The 23,208-nt window shown below is 46.2% G+C and overlaps 1 protein-coding gene across 1 annotated transcript in view; it reads right to left on the minus strand.

Annotated features, from left to right (window-relative positions):
• Positions 1-3,478: 3,478 nt before the first annotated feature.
• The window catches only part of HEG1 (heart development protein with EGF like domains 1), a 32,560-nt gene continuing 12,830 nt past the window's right edge, over positions 3,479-23,208 (minus strand). Inside the window, 11 exon segments of the mRNA XM_050900052.1 lie at positions 3,479-4,315; positions 5,936-6,110; positions 8,189-8,276; positions 8,816-8,853; positions 8,965-9,007; positions 14,494-14,628; positions 16,395-16,555; positions 17,046-17,104; positions 18,399-18,493; positions 20,123-20,242; positions 22,496-23,206. Of these exon segments, the coding sequence (XP_050756009.1) occupies positions 4,166-4,315; positions 5,936-6,110; positions 8,189-8,276; positions 8,816-8,853; positions 8,965-9,007; positions 14,494-14,628; positions 16,395-16,555; positions 17,046-17,104; positions 18,399-18,493; positions 20,123-20,242; positions 22,496-23,206 (1,775 nt within the window). The 3' untranslated portion in view covers positions 3,479-4,165.

The raw sequence follows: 23,208 nt of genomic DNA on the forward strand, positions 1-23,208 counted from the left end.
AGGCATCCACATTTGAAAGTGGGCTTGAGGGCATGTGAAGACCCCTCTTACATCTGACAGGAGCGACAAACCCCACTCCACTGCCAGAGAGTGCTTAGTTTATGGCAGGGATGGAAGCAGACAGAGAGGATCCTGGTGGCAGCTTTAACAGAGGCAAGCTGCGCAGAAACAGGTGCCATCCCTGCCGTGGCCAGGCAAGCCCATTGCTGCTGGGATGTGGTAGTAAATAACTGTAGTAAAATAACTGTCATAAATCGTGGCAAAACACAGTGCACTGCACCCACCCCTTCTGCCCTAGGGGAGCTGGGAGCCAGCGGGGCTTGGGTGAAGATGGAAGCATCGCAGCACGGGGAGTGGCTGGGCTGGTGGAGACCCGGGGGCCGAATCACTCCGGGCTGCATCCACTGGCTCCGCAAAGACTTCCTGGACCACCGTGTGGGAAAGCACCTGCACTCACGCTGGTGCTGACTCCTGCCTAAATCCTCTCCTGCCTGCTACGTGGGGCCTCCTAGGACACCCAGAGAAGGTACTGCAGGTCAGGAGAGATGCTTTTCCTCCTCCTGTGGGCTATGCATTGGCTCCGTGACTCCTTTCTTACCAAAGGAAGGTAAGGCTGCAATGGATACATTCTCATAAGAAATTTCCCAATGTTTACCTGCTCTGGCACAGAGAAGATTTCAGTGCAATAAAGTTCTCTCTGTTGGAAAAGGCCAAGTTTTGCAGTCCTCACTCAGAAAATCCTGCTGGGTTTACTGAGACCCTTTCACTCCATATACAGCATTAAGAAGAATTTGAAGATCATTAAGAAATGAAAATTAATTACTTACAAACTTCTGTGTGATCTTAATTAGGAACAGTCCTATCTGATTTCCACTCAAATCCCTTGCAATTTGCAATTTGCTGTGAGATACAGACCAGGAGTTTTGTTCATATAGTCCATTACTCTTTATATAGAAGGATTGATCTGCAATTGTCAGTTGATATTTCCTACTTTGTCCTTTGCACTTGGCACACACAGGAACATTTCCCAGTCTTTGAACTAACCAAGCAATTAAACATATTTGCCTATTTGCATGTGCCTAAACTCTTCCCTATCTGATGAAATGCTGGCACGTGGTTAAATCCTACCATCATTGCTGGGAGACTCTTCCTTTTTGCTAAGCTGCTTTACTAAATAGGGGCAGAGCCCAGTGCTCGTCTATACGCTTTGGGTTTAGATTTAGCATGAATCCCAGCTTCCTCCTTTCTTTTGTAACACAGACAAAACCCTCCTCCATACCATGGGAAAGGCAGTCCTTTCTGTCCTAGGCACTCGCAAAAACAGAAGCAACTCACCCGCACAGAAACAACCCTGCCAATGTCCTCTTTGAAGGACCTCGCAGCACAGCAGGGTCAAGTCCTTAGTTCACATCATCCAATGGATCCTGCGTAATTGAGATATCGGCTGCTAACGAAAGGGAGAACATCATTCACGGACTGGAAACACTGATCAGCATGGCAGGGAACAGCTAGTTCTTGTGCTTTACCTGTGTCCTGGTTTCGGCTGGAATAGAGTTAATTTTCTTCTTAGTAGCTGGTTTAGTGCTCTGTTTTGGATTTAGTGTGACAATACTGTTGATTATTATTATTATTCTTAGTTAGTAGTGTATTTTATTTTACTTTAGTTATTAAACTGTTCTTATCTCAACCCACGAGTTTTACCTTTTTTTTTTCCTCCTCCCCATCCCACTGGGAGGGGGAGGGGGAAGCGGCTGTGTGGTGCTGAGTTGCTGGCTGGGGTTAAACCACAACAACCTGTTACACTATTCTGGATACTGTAACTAGAGTTTTCCTTAAATACAGCTCTTTAGGCAGCTGTACTTCCCATAAGCATCCATTGATTTCCTCCCTACAGTTGAGATAAGCTGTGTACTACCACCTGCGAGGCTCATTATGGATCAGACAGGCATGAAGTTGCATGCATTGTCACCATAAGATCAGGTAAGTGCAAAGGATACTGCTCTAGGCATCCATAAAGATCTGTTTTTCTGCAAGCCCACACTGCTGTTTCTACATAGTAGATAAGGGGTGAGGCATAAAAAGACACCGCGTTTGTGTGCTATGGCTGGTGCACCAAACTATGTCTTCTCAAGCACATTTGTGGTGCCTTTCCTGCCTTGCAGTTTTGAGAAAACAGAAGTACATGTGAGCAGGGACCAGAAACCTCTTAGCCCACGCAGCTGATGACTGCCTAGGCCTAGCTGCCCTTCCTCTGGGTAGCTGTTGCTCACTTTTGACAGGGAACAGAACAGCCTTCGAAGTGCTGGGAGAGGATCTGGGGACTCACAGCATCTGTAGGATGGAAGTACTACTACCTGCTCCCTGATGGAGGGCTCCTCATCACCCCAGGTTTACCTCTGGGGAGCAACCACACAACACATCAGCATCCGAACTGCTGTTCTCACTTGGGGTTAGGCACTTTGGGCGATGCATCCCGTGGTCCTTAGTGCTTCAGTGAGCTGAGCTATCTTATGAACTTACTTGTTGGCACTGTGACTTTTCGAGCACTGCAGGGGAGAAGGGAATATCAGAGGGTATGTGCCCTTCAGTGAAACTAGCTTATGTATGCACTACAGAGATGGTGGGTTAATGGCTAAGGAACTGTGCTATTTGTTATCCTCATACAAGCAGCCACCTTGAATTAAAACCACAGTCACATTCAAGGGAAGGATCCATATCTGGACCCTGTGTCTGGACAGGGTTTGGATGACCCAGGTTAACACTGCAGTAAAGATAAGTGGTAAATATACTTCATTAATAAGATCTTTTGCAACACCCAGCTCAGGTCAGAATACAGTCCATGAGTTTTCAATCTGATCTTTGGTGAGAAAAGTAATAACTTACATTCTTCAGCTTTTGCTGAGGTGATTAATATGAATTAACATACCTAGGTGAGGAAACCTGCCTGGTCTGAATCACTCAAAACTAGGACGGAAGAAAGCAAAACACTTCCACATAAGTGATCTTTGCTCCACTAGGTCTGAAAGCATCATGTTTTTCTCTCCCATAAATGCAACTGACTGCAGTGAGCCTTATTTTCCAATGTACTGAAAGCCTCCACAGCTCCTACAGAAGTTGAGATAGGCTGCGGAGGCTTCAAAACTGTGTCCCACCTGCAGCACCTAGAATTCAGGTTCCACCTGCCCAGCCAGGGCTATAGCATTATTGCTCCTTCCCAGATTCCTCGTAAGGAGGATGCTGAATTCCCCGCTCATCTTTTTCTTCCCTGTGAGCAATTATTTAACATTATATTGCTGTTTCTACAGGCATTTAAATCCCTGCAGGGAAACAGAGCCCCATAAGATCCTATATAGAAGCACTATGATGACATGCAGTGGCATCTCTTCTGAACAACGTTGGTTGACAAAACAACAACATACTTGGACTCTTCCCTATATACAGGAAGTTTTCAAAGCGGCACATAGGATCAACTGTGTCTTTTTTCAGTTAAAATTGCAGTGGTATGACTAACTTTCCCGTACTCCTTGGAGACAAACAACCCATGAATTCAGCCAACTTTGCCAGGCACTAGACTTCAGGAAGGACCCAGGCATCTGAAGAACTTCTACCAGTAAGAAGGTGAGGGTCAGAGGACAAGCCAGCTTCCCTGTCGTGTATGAAGCAGAAAGCAATGCAGCAATGTAAAAGAGTGGACAAAATTGCCCTACCAAAAGCAGTTGCACAGTGAATCTTTGCATGAAGGTTGGCTAAGAAGACAAGCACAGTAAACAGTGAACAAGATCTGTAAACAAAACACTCCCTAGTGGTATTCAATGCAGAGTGCTGGGCACAGTTCTTCTGCCTGTACTGATCCATGCTTGCCATGTAGCGTAAAGAGTGAAGAAGCAGCACAGAACAAAACCGGAGTACATGTGTTAACTTCCATCTGGGTCTTTTAGTGATGTGCACCTTGAGCCATACCCTCCTCCTCGTCCTTCTCTCTGCTGCTCAGCAAGTGTAACCGTTCCTCAGGGCAGCAACGCTCGGCATGAAGTTCAAAGTCCTTCCTGTTAAATGGGAAGAGTAAGATTGATGTGGGCTGAACTGCCCAGGAGACAGATTGTACCTGGGGATCAAGGGCCACAAAACTGTGTCAATCTCTCTTCCACTCCCTCTCCACTCCCCGCTAAAAATAGTCTCTTCTTCTGGTTTCATCACTAATGAAGGATGGATTGTATTGTCCAGGGTAGATGCATGAATGTCGAGATCCAGGCAAACCAGTGTAGGGAGGATAAAGTCCGTTTCTTTCCAGTTCAGGATTTCTCAGTCCAGTTGGCTGTATTAGCAAAAAAATTAAATAAAAAGGGTCTTATTCTCACACTCAAATTCTCCTTCAGGCACAGCCTTATCACCTTCCCCAGCAGTTATTTCAGTAGCTAGGAGGAACAACATGATCGCTAATGATCTCTGTAACCTAGAATGGTTTTTACTGTGGGAGTTATGCATTGCCTGAAGGGATGATTCTGATGCAATCTAGTTTCGACATCTTGCCAATGAGCGGACTTGAAGTTTACCTGACTCCACCAAGTGCAGTCTAAGCATACAGTTAATTTTTAATCCAAGAGGACTGTGCTGATGAGCTCAGGTATCGAAACAACTCTCATGAAAAGGATATTGTCCCAGAGCCATCCTTAAATGAAACACTTCTAGAAAATCAGAGTTAGTTTCCTGCTTTGAGTATTACCTGGGAGCACTTGTCTCCCCATTAACCATAGGTGTCTCCTCTCCCAACACAGACACTAGAATTATGTGTCAAATTCAAAGTGATCTGACCTTCCTTTCTCTTCCCTTCTCTTACTGAAGTAAATCTCCTGGGGACACTTGGTTGAGGAACTTTGATGTCTAAGACCAAGACTGTACAATCCTTTCACCCAGTAAATAACATCAAGGCACCTGGTTTGATCTGTTACAGAGCAGATCCATGCAAAGCCCTCATCACCTACTGCTTGCTAAAAAGCTCCCCTTTCTAGTCACCAGCATAATAAAAGTCTTAAAAAATGTTTAGGAAATGCATTTTGATTTCCAAATCTCTCATTCTTACTAGAAGCAGGAAGGAGGATTATTTCCCTTCATGCTGTGCAACCCATTAAACTTGCCTACTGGAAAACTTAAAATACAAGCCAGAAAAAAAGTATTGCTCGCTGCTTTTTGCTCTGGAAAGCATGAGTCCAGAATGTGTGATTTGGGTGAAATCCTGCAACCTTCACTCACGTGAGTAACCCCCACACACCTTAAGTACATCCAGTATGTTGCTGTAGATTAGTGACAGATGATACACCAGCATCACAGCTCTGGATACAGGCATTAGCAGATGGTACCAACCATGACAGCAGGTCTTGTGCTTGTGTCTTTCTGTGCCCTACACAGCCTATTACTCCTCAACCACTTCTTCCCTGCTAATCGTTCCCTGAGAGCTGAAGGGATGCTCCTTATGCACCCTTCCTGCTGCAGGAAGGGGCATGTACCCTGGAGAGGGGAGAAGTGAAAGAAAAGAGGAGTCCTCAGTGACCAGCATCTTCCCATCTTGGAGTGAAGTCCCCCAGGCAGAGGTCTCAACCTTCCAGCATCATCAGTGATGGTGGAAGGGAGAAAGCTACCCACAGGGATCCCTAGCAGTCTGTTCAAAACCTTTAACTGTCCTTCTCTGCTCTAGGATTGGGCTTTTTGGGCATCTACCAAAACGTTTTGGTAGCACTCTTTCTAATGACATCTCTTTGTGATATTCACCATGTGTAATAGCTAGAGTCCATAGGACTCCCAATGCCTTGCTGTCTATGGAAGTAATTTGCTTTGCTCTTTTATTTTGCAGGAAAGGGATCTGTACTTCCAAAAATAAAGGAATGTGCCTTTCCTGTATCAGGCACAAAGGGTTAATAGTTAAGCTATGAATAGATACCGAATAATACACGTCTGTCATCTGCAACAGGTTCTTGGTGCTTCCATTCTCCTGCATCTCGATGGTCTCTCTGCCCCACTCCTGTGCCCGGGGGTTCTTCGGATATTCAGCATACGGTGACATCTGGAAATCCCCACTCTTGAAAATGAGTTTACTTATGTCATTTTTATTCTTCCTGTTTATAAAAGAATGAAGGAAAGTGAAAACATACAACTTATCCTGCTATCTTGTATGCACTTCTGACATGATCTCAGGAGATTTACTTCATGTTATGAACCTTGACTGGGAACAAAGACCACCTCAAAAGAGCTATAGTCCAATCTTCTGCTCCTAGGCAAAATCAGATATGAGGTCAGATCATGCTACTCAGGGCATTATCTTGTGGGATTTGAAATCTCCAAGGATGGAGATGGCATAACCTCTCTGAGCAACCTGTTCCACTGCCCTGCTGTCCTCCTGGTGAAAGAGTTTTTTCCTACATTCAGTCTGAACCTCTCCTGCTCCAGCTTATGCCCGTTGTCTCTTAAAAATGTGTGTGTTCACCTACGTCAATGAAAAAGTCACGGAAATCTATGAAGAAATAAAAAATGTATGGGAGCACTCATGCTATTCAAGTCTCCAAGTGCTTAACTATAGCACTTCTAGGCACTATGTTAATTCCTAAGAAGGAAGACCTGCAAGGGGCCAGTCTGAATGACACCAAATGCCCCTACATGACTACCGTGTTGTATGAGTGGACTTCGGCGACACTTCCAGTTCAAAGCAGAGTACCCTCCAGGAAGTCACATAACCTGCCAAAGGCCAGGACTCATGAGAAGATCAGTCCAATCCTGCAGAGATCTGCACTCTGGGGCCTGGAGGTGTACTGGTGTCCTGGTTTCGGCTGGGATAGAGTTAATTTTCTTCTTAGTAGCTGGTGCAGTGCTGGGTTTTGGATTTAGTGTGAGAATAATGTTGATAACACGCTGATGTTTTAGTTGTTGCTAAGTAGCGCTTATCTTAAGTCAAGGATTTTTCAGTTTCCCATGCTCTGCCAGCAAGCAGGTGTACGAGAAGCTGGGAGGGAGCACAGCCAGGGCAGCTGTGCCAAAGGGATATTCCATATCATAGAAAGTCATGCTCAGTATATAAACCGGGTGGAGTTGGCCGGGAGGGGTGGATCACTGCTCGGGCATCGGTCAGTGGGTGGTGAGCAATTGCATTGTGCATCACTTGTCTTTTCTTGGGTGGGGTTTTTTTTGTTACATTCCTTTTCATTGCTATTATTATTATTATTATTATGTTATTATTATTATTATTATTATTAGTTAGTAGCATATTTTATTTTACTGTAGTTATTAAACTGTTCTTATCTCAACCCACGAGTTTTACCTTTTTTTTTTCCCCCTCCCCATCCCACTGGGAGGGGGGAGGGGGAAGCAGCTGCATGGTGCTTAGTTGCTGGCTGGGGTTAAACCACGACAACTGGCCATCACACCTCCTGGCTGGGGCTTGCTGGTGTCCCTCTGGCTCAAAACACAGGGGAACAAGCGCACACTACTGTGCCAACCAAACCACTGCCACGTCTATGTTACTGATAAATCCAGCTGCTGACTTTAATCAGAGAGCTTTGAAATCCTAGATTTGGGGGCTGGAATGGTGGGGAGAGGGTGTTACTGCAAAGCAGCCCTTTTCATGATATATAAATCATGAATCAGACCTTCCTCAGCAAGCACATCTTGCCTCTAGTGTGAGGCCTCTCGTACCTGCTGGTACGAGAACTACGTATGTACATGCATGTGTGCGTCTGAGAGGGAGAGACACACAGAGTGAGAGCACATGCAGGACTTGTCTATAAAGGAAAATGAAAATAGCCTTAAATCCACTCAAACACCACTTGAGCAATGGCCAGTAACCCCTCCTGTTGCCTAAACTTCTTTCTACTTAGCTTGCATTTTTGGAGACTGCTCCCTGGCTGCCTTACAGCTCTGAGTGGGAAGGACTCCTTTGCCTCTCCATCCTTAGAGGACATGATCCCCAGGGGCATCCTTAAGAGACACCCAGTTCAATTTTTTAGCCTGGTTGCTGGAAAAAAAAGTATGCCCCAAATGAAAGCACAGTGTAATACTCCAGTATCTCTGATTAACCCACTTGCTTAGCTATCCTATGTTTTCACCTATGTTTTGGTCCCTCAGGGTTCATGTGTGGAGCGCTAAGTGTGGTGCAACCCACTGAGAGGATGCCACGCGAGCTGGGGATGGTGGCAGTACCTACCGGCAGCAGGTGACAATCAGCGCTATGCCCATGATAAGCAGAAGTCCCCCTCCTGCAGCCGCGATCACCACAGTGATGAGTTGATATGCTACAGATGGGAAAGAGACACTTACTTAGAAACAGCGATGTGGTTGTAAATACTAATGTAAACATATCCACAGTCCTCATGCAAAGGAATTAACTGTTTATTTCCCATCCTCCCTCCCTCTGTAAGCAATACTGCCTTAAATTTTCAAGTGAAATGGATGGAGTTGGTCATCTCTTGCTGAAGATAGAACAAGCTGTTGTTTCCCTTGGGGACGGACTCCCTTAACTGATAGATCAGAATAATTCAAACAATATTTCATGGATTCAACTCCGAATATCTCGCTACAAGAGTGTACACTATATGTGTTATCATGACAGTATCCAGAGAAAGGAGATAGCCTATCCTTAGGAGATAATATTAAGTCAGCTTTGTCAAAGAAGGTCAACAAAATAATTTTCAAAAGAAATGAAGAAACAGAAACCACTGACAAGAGTAGCATGTACCTACTGCATTTTAGACATAGTCATTTGCAATTACTTGTTTCAAATTTCCCATTTCTGATGCTGCAGAAATTAAAAGAAACAAAACTCGGTACTTACGGTTGCCACAGTTGAATCCACCTAAGCCAAACGGACAGCTGGTAACAGAAAACAACAGGGAGTTTCAGCGGCTTAGTTGTGCCGACAGGTCACCACAGCAATATTAAGAAGGACGGTGGGGTAGGAGAAGGGCAGAACAGTCACCATACCTCACACAGGTCTCGTTTTCCAGCTTATATCCATCTTCACAGGCTAAAAACACAGAAGAGAGAAGGGCCATGAGCACCGCGTGGTGGTGCAGGGGAGGCATTTCCCATCGCCGCTTCCCACAGCAGCCTCACCCCAAACAACCTTGGGGACGGACAAGCCGGTCTGCGCTGCTGGCACAGCAGGAACGTGATGCACTCTGATGTGATGCAATATCTCCTCTGGTTTAGGCAAAACACCATGCACTTAAATTCACCTCCCGCTGGCTTTGACGGGACCGTTTCAGGGCTTCCCGGCAGTGCTAGCCCGCAGCCTGGCACAGGGTGGGCAGCTGGCAATGTAATTCCCAGCAGAATCTCTTCTTGCCCAAATTAAAACTCACTGTACACTTGTACTGCTTCCCACAAAATAGCAGTGTAAAAAATCTGCAAGTGCCTCCAGTTTTTGTTTTGAAACCTCATTTGAACAGTGCTACTTTAGCACTGATGCATGTTATCAATTACTTTTAAATGTTAGTATTGCAATAAAATGTTATGCAAACACAGTCGGGGCAACCCAAAGTGGTATGTTATATTTTGCCTCATGTCACCTTTTTTTCTTGTCTTTCAAATTTGGAGCTAAATCAGATTTTGAAATATCATATTTTACTATAGAATAGAAATTAAATTTACAAGGTCTAAATAACCCAGAAAACTGCTATGTACAAAATGCTGGTGAAAAACTGAATCCATCGCTTCAAAATAAAATAATTTCTGTGCTTATGGACAGCTATCTCATCACCTGAATTATCTGAGAAGATTATACTACCCTTCTGATGAGCAGCAAAGGTGATGATACATTTGACATACAATTATAAGGTTCAAATTACTGCTAAGATCACCGCTTTTCTCAGCCATAGTCCCACCAGAGCTCCTGCAGATCTGCTGCCTTTTGCAGAGGCAGCAAAAGTGATCGCTCAAAGACCTGAGTACAAGTGACACGGATGGAGTCGCTTTGGGCAGAGGGACAAGCCAGGGCCAGTACATGCAGCAGGCCTTGGGGGTCTGCAAGACATCACCCAGGGGTCTGGGAAACCCCTGCAGCACGCTCCGCAGGGAATAAAACTAGATTGTTAAGTGAAAACAAAAATGCTCATGGATTTTTTTTCCCCTCAAACACCATATGCTTAAAAGTGGTGAGGCAGCAGCTCTCAAGCCCTCTTCCCTCTGCCTTGCTCCCTAACTGTAGTGAAAACCTGCAGCCGAAAGCTCGGGCGCTCTCTAACCTCAGCAAATGCGAGGAAATCTGCGGGGAGAGGAGGGGGCTTCCAGCAGAGGTCCCAGCTAAGCCGCAGCAAAGCCCTCACCTCCTCCGCTGCTGCTCCCAGCACACCAGATGCCTTTTCCCCTCTGGCACAGCCAGTAACTGTATTTTCAGAAACACTTAGCACAGGAGGGGAGGAAGGAAGAAAAGAAGGACAAACGTGTAACGTTGTCCATTAGGATGGGCTGGCAATATCATAGTAAAGCAAGAGAGAGCACTAGTATTCTGGCTGGATTCAGAAGTTTATGGCTCTTCCAGCACCAATAACAAGTGATATTGATGCCAGCAGGGAGCAATGTGACTGTGACCTCCCCCTCACAATACAGGTCACAGAACTTCCCTAAATTTAATTCCAGTTTCAAATCAAATAGTTGAACTGGAGCTACATTTTAGAGAACCATCCAAGATTGATTGTAATATTTTCAGTGACAGACAATCAACCACAATCCTGGGTCAGATGCTCATAAAGTTAATTTCCCCAGCCATTAAAAACATTCACCTTCTTTCTGGTCTGAATTATCCCAGTGTCAAATTCCAGCCTTTGGATGTTTACTTGCTAGATTGGAGAAGGTTATATGATCACATTTCTCCTCCTCACCATCAAATCACTCCTTTGCCTTTAATAAAGCCAAGTGCACTGAGATCTTTGAGTCTCCCTGGTTATTGCAGCTTTTCTCTGAACTCTCACAGGTTCTCTTTGACCCTTTTGATTTCTGGTTCCCAGAAATAGATGTCGCAAGCCCAGGGATAACTAAACTTCCCCTCTTCTGCCTGCCCATGCCCTCTAAATGCACCCAGGGACCATATTAGCCTTACAAGCCAGAGCTGGGGACCTCTTCTTTACCTGCCAGGCCCCCTTCGCGCTCTGTCCGAGTCTCTGCTTTCCAGGAGATGTAACCCACAGTGTGCCTGGCACTCTGCTCTTGGATGCCTGGCCTTGCTTGTGGTCATATTGAAATACTGTTTGCCTATATACCATTTACTAAGTGTCTCATGTCACACACTCCATGGGGTGTGTGGATGCAGATGAGTGATGCACTCACACCATGAATATTGCAGCTCTAGGCACAGACTTGCCATAGCAACTGGCACCAACGATGACAAGGGGGCTGATGTCCCTGATAGCTGGTCTTGCACCACTTTCTCTGCTCTTTACAGCCCCACTACTCCTCCACTACCTCTTTCACTCCATTTATTCCGTCAGAGCTGGGGATGGGGAGGGTGAGGCTCTTTACGTAGCCCCCCTGCTGCATCTCACCTTGATGCTTTTTGCACTGGATTTATTTTTCTCTCTCTAAGATGGTTTCTTTGAAGTCAAGGAAGAGACCAGAGGTAACTGGACAAGAGTTAAAAGCCTCAGTCAATAAACAGCCAGGACAAGGGTAGTAAAGCCCAAAGGATCCTTGCCTGGCCCATTCATAACACCGAGGCATTAGCAAAATGAGACTGGATGGGTTGCTCCTTTCACTCGCTAACAAAAGCAGACCGAAAACATTATGGAGCAAATGTTCTACCAAAGTGAGCCACAGGATCAGGCAATAATGAAATCTGCAGCGAAGGGGAGGGAGGCATCACCTTGACAGCTCGCTGGAGTTGCCTTCTTTAATGAGCACAGCAGCCCCGCGTACCCCAGCCCCAGCCCCAGCCTGCCGCTTGCATGTTGGGAAGGCCTGGAGGAGCCTGCAGGCAGATCCTGGAGCCCAGCCTAATCTCACCCCTTCAGCCCTAGCCCAGTAATGTGTGCCCAAGGGCACATACACCTTGAGTGGTCTCAGAGCTGGAGCTGTGCCCTGGGCAGGAGCAGCCCTGGGACCCCACTGGCACAGAGCTCTCAGGCCAGGAAGCTATAGGGCCAGTAAAGAGAAAGAGCAAGATCCTGAACATGCATCTTTCCGTCCTACTTAAACGCTTGGTGCTTATGTCTTTTCCTCTCCTCACCTTGCCTTTTCCTGCCACTTTGCTTTCTCCTCTGGCATCTTTCCTGCTCCTTTGAACATGCTCCCAGGAGAGCTCATGCTGTCACACTCACTCGGCAAGCTTTCAAACATGAGCGGGGAACAGAGGAAAGGCTTAAGTGTCAGGGGCCAAGCAAAGCTATTGAGTTGTGTTTTTCTACTCAGGATTTCTTTGCCTTTGCCTTCCCGAAAGAGACTCAGGGGTCTCTTCGGAAACCTGCTTTGCTGCTCCTTCCTTCGCTCCAGAAACGCTCTGTACTATTAAAAACAGCATGCCCTTGAAAAGCTGGCACAGTGGGTTTGTTGCCCTGTTTCTAAAACAGCCCTGAAGATACCGGGAAGGTTGAAAACCAACAATGACCCAGAGATGACCGAACTGCACACCGAGAGTTACCACGGCCAACATGTTGAAACTTCTGTGGCTCAGAGACCCAAACCTTCCTTGGTCCAAGGGATGATTTTTCAAGCGTGCCCCAGGGGACAGACACCACAAGGTAGGACAGAACAATCCCTGGGGGTCGGGGCGGCCGATCCCCCGTGCCCCAGCAGCTCTCCCAGCCGCACCCGCCTTCCCACGGGGCAGACCGGACAGGGCATCACAATAGCCATTTCCCTCTTTGCAAATGCTACAATTGGAGTCACTGCGCCACATTTTCGCAACCCACAATGAGGGTCGGATGCTCAGGAGACCTCAGTTCCTGTTTAGTCACTAAGAGCGCAGAGATTTTCAAAGAGGCTGGCATATTGTATGCTATATTTATCAGAAAATAGCCCTAAATATCAAATGAGGGCCATAGGTTGGCTTTTGAAAAAGCCTTTAAAAATCCAACGACCTGACTTACCTAGATGGGAAAAAAGTGATGCTGAAAATCTGGTATCTTGCCGGAGCGTGGCACCATGCAGTTGGTGCTACCCTCACGCCACTGCACTGCAGCCTAAATCCCCCATCAATCCTGTCCATCAGACACTCTCAAGCTGGTCAATAAGATGTTTCCTACTGACAGCAGTGAGCTGAAGGTGGAACTGAGGCCTCACTGTGTGCAGGTAGGGTTTTTATATTTTGCGCAGCAAACAAGACCCGTAAGTAGGGAGTAACCACATGTACAAGATGTTAGATCTCTTAGCCCTCTGCAACCATCGCATCCGAGTGTCTCACAGCCTTTCAGGTATTTATCTTCACAACACTGCTTGGCAAGAGATATGGACAAGAAAAATGGAGTAACCCATCGTCAACGATGGAGCAAGAATTGGGCAAAAACCTCCCAGGTTTCAGCTCAGTTCCCCACTCACTACATAAGCCCTTCTCTGCCTCTCAAGGGTCGGTGGAGATGGTCAGTATTTCCTAATAGAAATCCTTCCCCCAACATACAAGATGAAGGGAGGGAAGGAAAACACAAAGGAGAAAGGTTTTGCCTTGAAGACACAGAGCAGGACCATGACCTGGGACCCAGAGATGCCCATCTCCAAGATGTCCATCCCAGAGCCTGCAGCACATGATTTATTTCCAGGCACATTTTTCTCACTCTCTGATCAGATTTGGAATCGACAAAACATCTCCTCCTATTTTAACAGCAACCCAGCAGACTCTGCCAGAAGCAATATATAACCACTACTGCAATTCTTATTGATATGTCATCAAAAAACTGCATTTCTTAAGAAGCCCTACAACAACCACTGGAACTAGGGAATGGACACCCTGATCCTACAGAAGTAATTTTGGCCACTGGCATGTGGACAAAGACCTTGTTTAAAACGTAGCAAAAACAGATTTCATGATCTGAGGAGTAACTAAAAAATAATATAACACTTAAGCTTAAAATTTCTATTAGGAACCCAGCTGAAAAATAAATTCATAATCATTTTCAGATACTTATTTTAAAAATATTGATGATGTATTAATATAAGCTTGTGAGTTTAAAGCACTTCTAAGTTCGCTGAGAGTTCAGACAAAATCAAAACAGGCTGAGACGCACGTCATCTCTGCTCTGTGCCACTGAACTGGAGCCCAAAGCAGTCGGGCCCCTTTCTCCCTCTTCTCAATCACCGTGACTCACAGTGTGCTCCAGAAAGAGATAATATTATTCCTAGAGAGAGACTGTATCTTCAGCGTCTGCTGAAAAGTCCGCTAACTAAATAAAAGAAATCTGAGCTGCTAATATTTATTCATAATATTGAGCTTCTTGCATGCACAGCGATACACACACACACTCATTTCCACTGGAAAAAAAAGTTCAAGCAAAATTCAGGCAAAATATGCCACATAAAGAGCAATACCTCTGCAGGAGTGGTCCATCTTGTTGTATTTGAAGTACCCACTTTTGCACTGGCAGAGTGCGACTCCATCGAAGTCGGTGCATTCAGAAGTTTCCTTGTCGCATTCAGGGTCTTTCTGCTTGCACAAGCTGCCAACTATCGGGAAGAGGTGGCCAACATCAGCACGATTCTCTCTGAACCCGCTGTTATGCACATTTGCTTTCCCCAGGCATCACATTCAGCTCATGTGCTGCTTTAATCTCTTTTCTTTTTTTTTTAAATAATATTTGTTCCATTAGGAGACAGTCAACATTACACTATGTCACCATTTCTTGCGTATCTACCGTTGTTTGTACAGGTAAATAGAGGAGGCGAATAATAAATGTTTCAGCTCAGAGGCAGAAGGGGAAATGAAAAAGAAGAATTTGGTTTGGCTCAAGCTGAAACACATTCACCCCCTGAGACAGTTCAACAAATCAGTTTTTAAGTTTATATCAAGCAGAACATTTTGCTCAGCCCAAAACAATTTTTTTTCCATTTCAGTATTAAGCACTGGGTTTTTTCATTTTTCAAACAAAGAATTTGTCCCTTCATTTCCATTACTTTGAAGTAGTGTTTTACTTTAGAAAGTCAGATTTGTTACAAGGAGCATTCAGCAAAACTGTGGATAAATGATGGAAATTGTGTCACCAATTTTACATTTTTTACTGGGAGGTCAGACTAAATGGAACGAGCAAATGAAAAAATATTCACGAGAAATAGGATTTTATGGAAAACATGTCACTCATTTGGCACTCAGCTTTTATAAACCTCTCCCTGCTAGATCCATCATCTTTTTTGATCTGACATCTTTTCTTTTAAGTACTTACACGAGAACATAATTAGTTTCTTATTCTGCTTATTTCAAGTTAGAAGTAGACTTTAACAGAAGCATTGTATCAGAGGTAACAGCTAGATATAATCTGAGTGGGTCTACCAAAATAGTTTAATTCCATCCATGGTGGAGTGTGGCTTTAAAATACGGCACATTAAAGTAAAAGCAGACACTAGATTTCTCATCTTTGTGTTTACTTTGCCAAAACGATCCAAGGGGTTTCCCACTACAGCCAGGCTAAGCGCTGCCGCCCTTCAACCTCAAAGCCAGCCCTCGAAGCCTCAAACCCCGAAGTCACAGGGCTCCACGTGCAGAAGTTTCCTTGCAGGAGCCCATCTTCCAAGGGTGCTCACTCCCTGCATTCTGCCAGTACCTCTCACGGCTAAATCTCCTCTATTGCTCCCTTGGAAAGCGAGGACCGGGAGGTGCAGGGCACAGAGCCACCACCACCGATGGGGTCCACCTGGAGAATGTCCTGCACGACACCGATGTGCTTCCCCAGGTCTCTCTGTGCCGCACCCACGTTCCCCTTTGGCAGGCAGAGGATTCGGAACAGAAATCGAAAGCTCTTAATTGTGAACCATTTTTACACCCTGCAACACTGAAATTGGGCAGGCAGGAGAGCACAGCTCCCTGCATAGCCTCCAGCGGCTCTAATCGATTTTGCTGGGGGGGTTTGTCTCTTGGCTTTCATGCCGTTTCCCCAGCTCCCGGCTGCGCAGGTGGAATTAAGACTTATGGGGTTTTGATCTGGCTGGGGCCCGGTGTCACATCCCAGAGATGAAAGGCTGCCCTACAATGCCTCTAATTCTGTGCTGCGCGATGTTTTCACAGAGAGGCAGATTTCTCACACATGTGGCGAAGATAAGGCTCGATATCTGCATCCCTTTTGTATTGCGAGGCTCTTAAGATGACTCCCATTTAAATAAGATAAAAAAGATTCTGTGGGGTTTTTCCAAACACCAAAGTCTTTCTCCCCCTGTTATAAATGAAGCCAAACAAAACATCGCTTTTCCCTCCTGTCACAGTCCCTCCAGATGCTATTTACCTCTGTGGAGCGGTTTCAGGCTGGAGATGAACTGGCAGGCTTCGGTGGGGGATTTGCAAGCTCGAATGTAGCTTTTCACACTGCTGACAATGTCGTAGAAAGTCACGTTGGATGCTAAAGAGAACGTGGATTGCACTGAAACATGCACAAAATTTGCCTCCCTAACAGAAAACAAAACAAAACAGCCCTGAGTATCGTGGGTCAGTCTGATGTCATCATTAGCATCTTATACATAGGACTCTTATTAATGCACATTATACATAGGACTCTTATTAATGCAAGCAATGCTTATCACAGACACAATATCGCATTCATACTGAAACAGCCGTGCATTGTAACAGACCTTAAAAACAGGACAAACTTACACACAGAGAGGTAAATTTGGGGCTGGAAGGGGTGCTGGTAGCTCACTTTGAAACCAGCCATAAATCCCTCCTGGGCAGCTCACAAGCCTGTCCTCAAGCTGCTCAGGCCAGGAGGAGGGTACTGGGACAGCCAGGTAAGGTGGTCAGGCATTCCCCATGCCCTGCACTACCACTGGGCTGGATTGCATTAAGCCCAGCACTGACTCAAAATGGAGAACGTGGATCTCAAGTTGAACATCCTGAACACTCGAGTTTCTCATTCTTCCCCTGGTAGCTTTAGCCTTACCTGGTTGCCTTAACTGTGGAGTGGTGGTAACCTGGCAAGACGGAGAGTGATGCATTGAGCTGCAAGGAAGGAGAAAGTAGCTGTTAGTGCCCCGGGGGATGATGGAGGGAGGCAGCCTGGCAGGACACAGCATGGAACAGCCCTCCTGGGTCACCGACACCATCCTCTCCATTCACCAGAGCTGCCTGCTGAGGCTGAGGGGGCTCTGGGCATCCCAGCAGTTCATCTGCTCAATAAGAAAGATGCGCCGTCCTGTTGCCAGCAAGGGATGGCCAAAGTCACCATCACGCAGCCTTGGGCAGGAACGGAGACTTGGGGATTTTGACATGAGCACCTGCCTGGGGCCCCACTGTGCAATGACCGCAAAGGCCGAGGACGAGCTGGAAGCCAGCAGGGAGAGAGCCCTGCACAAGGCCGAGCTCAAAGCGGCACCCTCGGAGACTGCACATCTTCCAAGGAGCCTCCCTCCCCCTGGATCTGCGTGGTTGGTTGTGTTCACTCCCCAGCACAAGCCACGGAGGCAGCATCAAGGCAACTCACCCCGACTCCCCCCTCCTTTGGCAGCATCTCCAAATCACCTACTCGAAAAAGAGTTGGGATGAACTGCAGCCAGCCCAGGAACTGCTCATGCATGCAATGATCTGGCTAAAAAACGCACAGAGGTGTACCTATCCCCAGCCCAGGGGTCTTTTTGGAGTAGCTGATGGCACAGAATATGGGGAAGCCACCAGCTCACCCAGCGCTTGCTCTCAACTGACCGAGGGCCACATGGTTGAGATAGCATGGCTGAGGAAACTTCACCAAGAGGAAGGTATGTTTGGGTGGGTGCTGCTGCTGTGTTTCATCCCATGGGGTTTGGCTAAGAGCAAGGTGGCACCAGCTGCAGTCCAACCCGCCCCAGCACCTGTGAGATTTACTGATGAACGATGAAGCCCAGAGTTACTGTTTTGATGTTTGACCTTGGAGGATCACTAATGCCCTTTCAAGGTCTGGAAAAGGCAATGCAGCCAGAAGACACTAGGAAAGGATGGAGGCTATAGAAGCGTGAACCCAGCGACACCACTTCACGAAAAGGGCTTCAGGATTTTCTGGGCAGATGTGCTGCCTTAAGCCCCATAGGAGCCAGATCTCTCCGTTGTTGTCTTGACAGCCTGAGCAAGGCAGGGGAGAGAAGTGTGCTGGGATTTAAAAGTGTACGTCTCACCAGTCCTACTTACACCAGACCAGGATGGTTCGATGATAAAAAAGGCTAAATCCACGCTACAGAGTCTTGTGGCTTCCCATGACAACCGTAAGAGGAGCGAAGGGGACCTGTCCCATCAGTATTGCCAAAGTCCCAGCAATGACACTCACCATCGCCAGAATTTCACTCTCGACGTGGAGGAGCTCTGCATACTTTCCATGGGTAATATTAAGTTTCAGGGGGACCTGGCCGATAAATATTCTTACTGAAAAGGGGAGTAAGACAAGTTAGTCGGAACACATGTCTCCGTGCCATGTGTAGCTGTCGTTTCATCTGCCTTACATGAGAGACTGTCTGCACGGAAAACCCCTTCATGCAGCAGACAGAAAACTCAGTCTGAGAGTCACTGCCCCAATAAAGCAAAGTCCCAGCCTTGGGATTTTTCCCAAGGGTTGCTGCAATGTTCCCACAGCCCCAGTCAAATTCCAGAGCTCAACGCTGCTGAACAGCCAGCATTTCACCACAGCATTCATACATTTCATATAGAAACACAGACTAATTTAAAAGGACCCCTGAACACAGAGAGAGCTGGGTAAACTTAGTAACAAGACAGTTTCAGGTACCAAAGCTATTTATAATAATTTGGGGTAAACGTGTCAAATCTCTTACCCCTCCCTGCAACGGAAGGAAAGCAAATCAGCAAGTCAAAATAAAGCACTGTAGAAAGAACATTTTCATTTTTCAAATTGTTGGACAGAATGAGCAATGACATTTGAAAACAGGTCCAAAAGATGCATTTTTCCGTGCTTAGATTCATATTTGATTCATGGCAGCAGAATGCAATAATCCGAGTTGTCCAGACTCAGAGAGATAATATCCCTAAATCTTGTATTGTCATGAGATACTTGGTGGAAATGAGAACTCAGAGCTCCAGTTTTATGTTCCACCAGAAAAACAAATACGGTTGCAGATAACATTATAAAGCCTCCAATTCTTTCCCATTTTTTCCCATCCACAGAGCCTATCTTCACCACAAATTTTATGTCAGACAGCTCTAATGTAACAACTCCGGGTAAAAATAAGATGAGAATCACCTTCACAGTATTTATATAATCTGCCCGTATCCCAGTTCAAGGCATAATCAAAACAACTCTCTAAATTAGAAGCTGACACATTCCAACTCAAAGAAATGTTTCAAAACACCCTTCAGGGACACCTCACCCATGTTTCCTTAGCAAAATTTCCATGCCTCTAATCCTCGCTGATTAAGGGTCAGAAGAAACTCTAGCAAATAAATTCTCCTTTACAATGGGACATTGTGAGTCCTTGAGATTGAGAGTCCTCTAATAGAAAGGAGGGGGTCAGAACCTGAGTTCCAACTAATAACTGTGCTGCATGAAAAACGCTAAAGGTACAAAACAAGACCTTGATCTTACAAAGACTTTCACGGCTGCTTAATTTTCCGCACATGGCTGATCCCACTGAAGCCAGGTGACACAATAACCCCACTCACTTCTCCCAAGCCAAGCACCGTCGCCCGGGTTTGCAGGGCTGCAAGCTACAATAAGCTGCTGAACACTTTTTGGGGGTTGTAAAACATATTAGGAACAGAAGGGGTACATCTGTCCTTACTAACAAGCCTGAGCCCACCACCCTGTTGCTGTGTTTTTAAGAAACCCTCAGCCATCACTGCGCCTGCTCCCCGGGGCAGCCCAACACAACAGGCATTGGACACTGCACTTGTATAAACAGTAAAAGGCTCTTGTTAAAAGTGGTGGCTGGGAGGAACATTAAGCTCCTGAACTAGTCTGAGCCTAGGTTAATTTATTTTAGAAGATTACAGATAATTATTTCCATCTTTTTCTCCCCTGGCTTTTCACTTTTGTTTTCTTACCTAAATTGCACTTTCCTTTTTCCAGCTCATATCCAAGAGGACACTGACAGATATAGGAGCCACGGGTGTTGTTGCAGGTGGCCAGCGCAGGACAAGGGTTGGAAAGACATTTATCCACATCTACAAAAGCGGAAAAAAACCCCAGATTATAATTACAGAATCACAAAAATCATCAACTGTTGGGCTAAAAAAGATCAACTTGGCTCCTCTTCTGTGACCCCCTGAGCATTATCAGATGCTTCATTGCATCATTTGCACGTACTATTTATCCTGTTCTTAATTATTCTGTTGGAGCTGAAAGAATAAATACAAACCACTTTCTCTTGAATATTCATTAAAAAGCCCTTGGGATCCAGTGTTGATCCATGTTAATATGAATACCCAGCTTCTCTACAGCACTGCTCATCTGCAGATCTCAGGGTGCTTTCCAAAGACAAACAACCCTACAGTTATGGATGGAGAGACCAAAGAAGGGACCTCGACAGACAGAGCTAGACACGGCAGCATGGGCTGCTTCAGCAAAGTCCTGCCCTTTTCATCCAAGCCCTGTTTCCGTGATCCAAAGCTAGTGCTTGAACACTGATGCAGTCTGTAGATTACCCAGTAATGGTGGAGGCAGCCCTGGCTGCCGTCACCTCCTTTACGGGGGCTGCAGCCTCCTCCGTTCCGGGCTGGGGATGGTCACAGCAGTGATACCTGCCTGTGCCACCACTCATAAAGCACTTCCCGCTGGGTGAGAAAGGGCTTGGGGATGAGACACCAACTGTGAAATACAGAGTATCTGGGGATTAATGACCGTAGTCTCAGATGCTTCATAGATTAGCCAACTCAAACTGCAAATTCTGGAGAAGATATCCAATACTTCCCTTTGGAAAAAAACATGCCCTGGTCAAAAATGTTCCTCTTGCTGTGTGTATGACTCACATGAGCACAAACGCACGTCACACACTTGTCCAAGGGCAGACCGTAGGCAGGACTACGGACTTGTTGACGACAAGGCGCTACAAGATGAGCAAGACAGCTTACACACCACTCGTACCTATTTTGCAGCTGCTGCCGAGCACTGCAGCAGAGGCAGGAAGGACGGGCTTTGCGGTTAAAGCACAAAGCGCAAGAGCCAAACCTGTGTGTGTATTTCCGACGGCGCCGCGAATACCCCGTGGCACCATGCAGGCCCTGCAGACCAGACAATCCCGAGCCGACCTCCACATCAGGACACACCATTTGACGCAATCTCCATGTCTCAACTAGCCTGGCACAGCCACCTCAGCATCAGCGAGAAGCAGATTTGGTGTCTCTGATATAAGCAGCCAGAAATGAGTGGGCGTATTTTAAAACGTTGGCTTTCACTTTGCTGTCCTTCAGTTTGCGCTTTGCACAGTGGGGACTAGGGAAGCTTCTTCTCTCGCGGCACTGAGTGCCCACGTACAAAGCACCACGTCCAAGGCAGCAGAAGGATCTTTTGCATTCTGGTAAATGGCAAAACTCGGTATTTAAAGGGAAGAGCAACTTGGCAAATGTGTGAATCAGTTGGTAAAAAGGATACATTACCTTAATTTTTTGATAAAAAAAATCCATTGCTCTACAGTGAATTTTTTTTGCATGAAGCTATAGCTATAATTAAAACCAATATCAGCCTGAGAAATAACCTTTAAATACTTAATTATTGGATAGAATATATACTATTGCTGGTATTTCACTGAGATTAATGCCATTAGCACACGCAATATCCTACAGTGGCATGAGGGCCAGGCTCCTGAACTTTAAACACACAATCAATTTCCATTCACATAAAACTTCGTTCAGTGTATTTACTTGAGGAGATAAGGAGCCTGGCAGCAGTAATAAATGATTGTAACAACACACTCAGCGAGACTACGGTACGTAGCCTACCAGGAGAAGCAACAGGCCCTTGAGTAGATTATTTATTGAGGTGGGGAGAAAACAACCGTAGGTTGTAATAACAGAAGAAGTTCCAACACAAATACCAAGTGCTGGCCAACCACCTTTTCTCATGAACAAGATAGGTATTGATCAACATCGATCAATATTGTCGACTGATTGACAAATATAAAATGCATCCTGTGCTTACCTGGAAGGTCAGTCAGCTTTATTTTCTTAAAATTCTCAAATTTCAGCTTAACATTTCTATCAGAAATGTTCACCAAAATGCTCAGCAGTTCAGCTTGATTGCTAAACCCTTAGCTTAAAAATACCAACATGGAGACCAAGTTCTTATCCTCAAACCCTGATGACAACAGACTTGTCATACATACATACATAACCCTTCAAAAACCCTCAAAGTGGGATCCAGGCGTTCCTGGTCCCCTTGTCCCTGGCCCCACCACTGATGAGCACCATTAGACACGCTACCTGTTGCTGGAGACGACATCCTCAGCCCAGCCGTGCTACTTGACAGAGGAGCGGTGGTTGGCTTGGTAGCAGCCAAAGTAGTTGCAATGCTTACAGTGGTCTTGCTGGTTGGAGGGGCTTCAGAAGGACTCGTAACAGGGATGTTTTTCTCAGTGACTTTACCAGGCCTTGCAGTGGTGGGATCCACAGCTTCTGTGCTTTCACCAGTGGTATACACATGCTTAGTGGCAGTGGGCGTTTGAGCTCTGTGGGCTTTCATGGTGCTAGCATCACCTGGGGTTGGCCAGTGACTGGCTGGTGTTGTCAGCACAGAAGGTTTCACTGTGGTCAGTGCCACTGCTGGAATGATGACGCTGTGGTTTGTTGCACTTGGTGAAGGACTAAGGGGTGCATCTGTTGGCCCAGCCCGTGGGGCATCGCTGGCCGTGGTGAGCAGCAGCGTTGCTTTCCCAAAGCTGTCCCCGTGGGTGGTGGCGACGCTCGGTGAGGCAGTCTCCGTTACCATCATGGGAGCGGACACGGATGCAATGTGTCCACCGAGCTGCTCTGTGGGTGCCGTAGGGAGAGGAGACCCAGAGGCGGTGAAGGTGGTGCTGTTTTGGGGCTGGGGCGTGACATCGTTGTGCTTGTTGGTCCCTCTGGGCGAGCTCCCAGCCATGGCGGCTGTGGAGGACACACGCCTGACCACAGTTGTAGCTACAGAGGTGCTGTTT

Source organism: Gymnogyps californianus, chromosome 7, assembly GCF_018139145.2.
Source record: "Gymnogyps californianus isolate 813 chromosome 7, ASM1813914v2, whole genome shotgun sequence".
Lineage (NCBI taxonomy): Eukaryota > Metazoa > Chordata > Aves > Accipitriformes > Cathartidae > Gymnogyps > Gymnogyps californianus.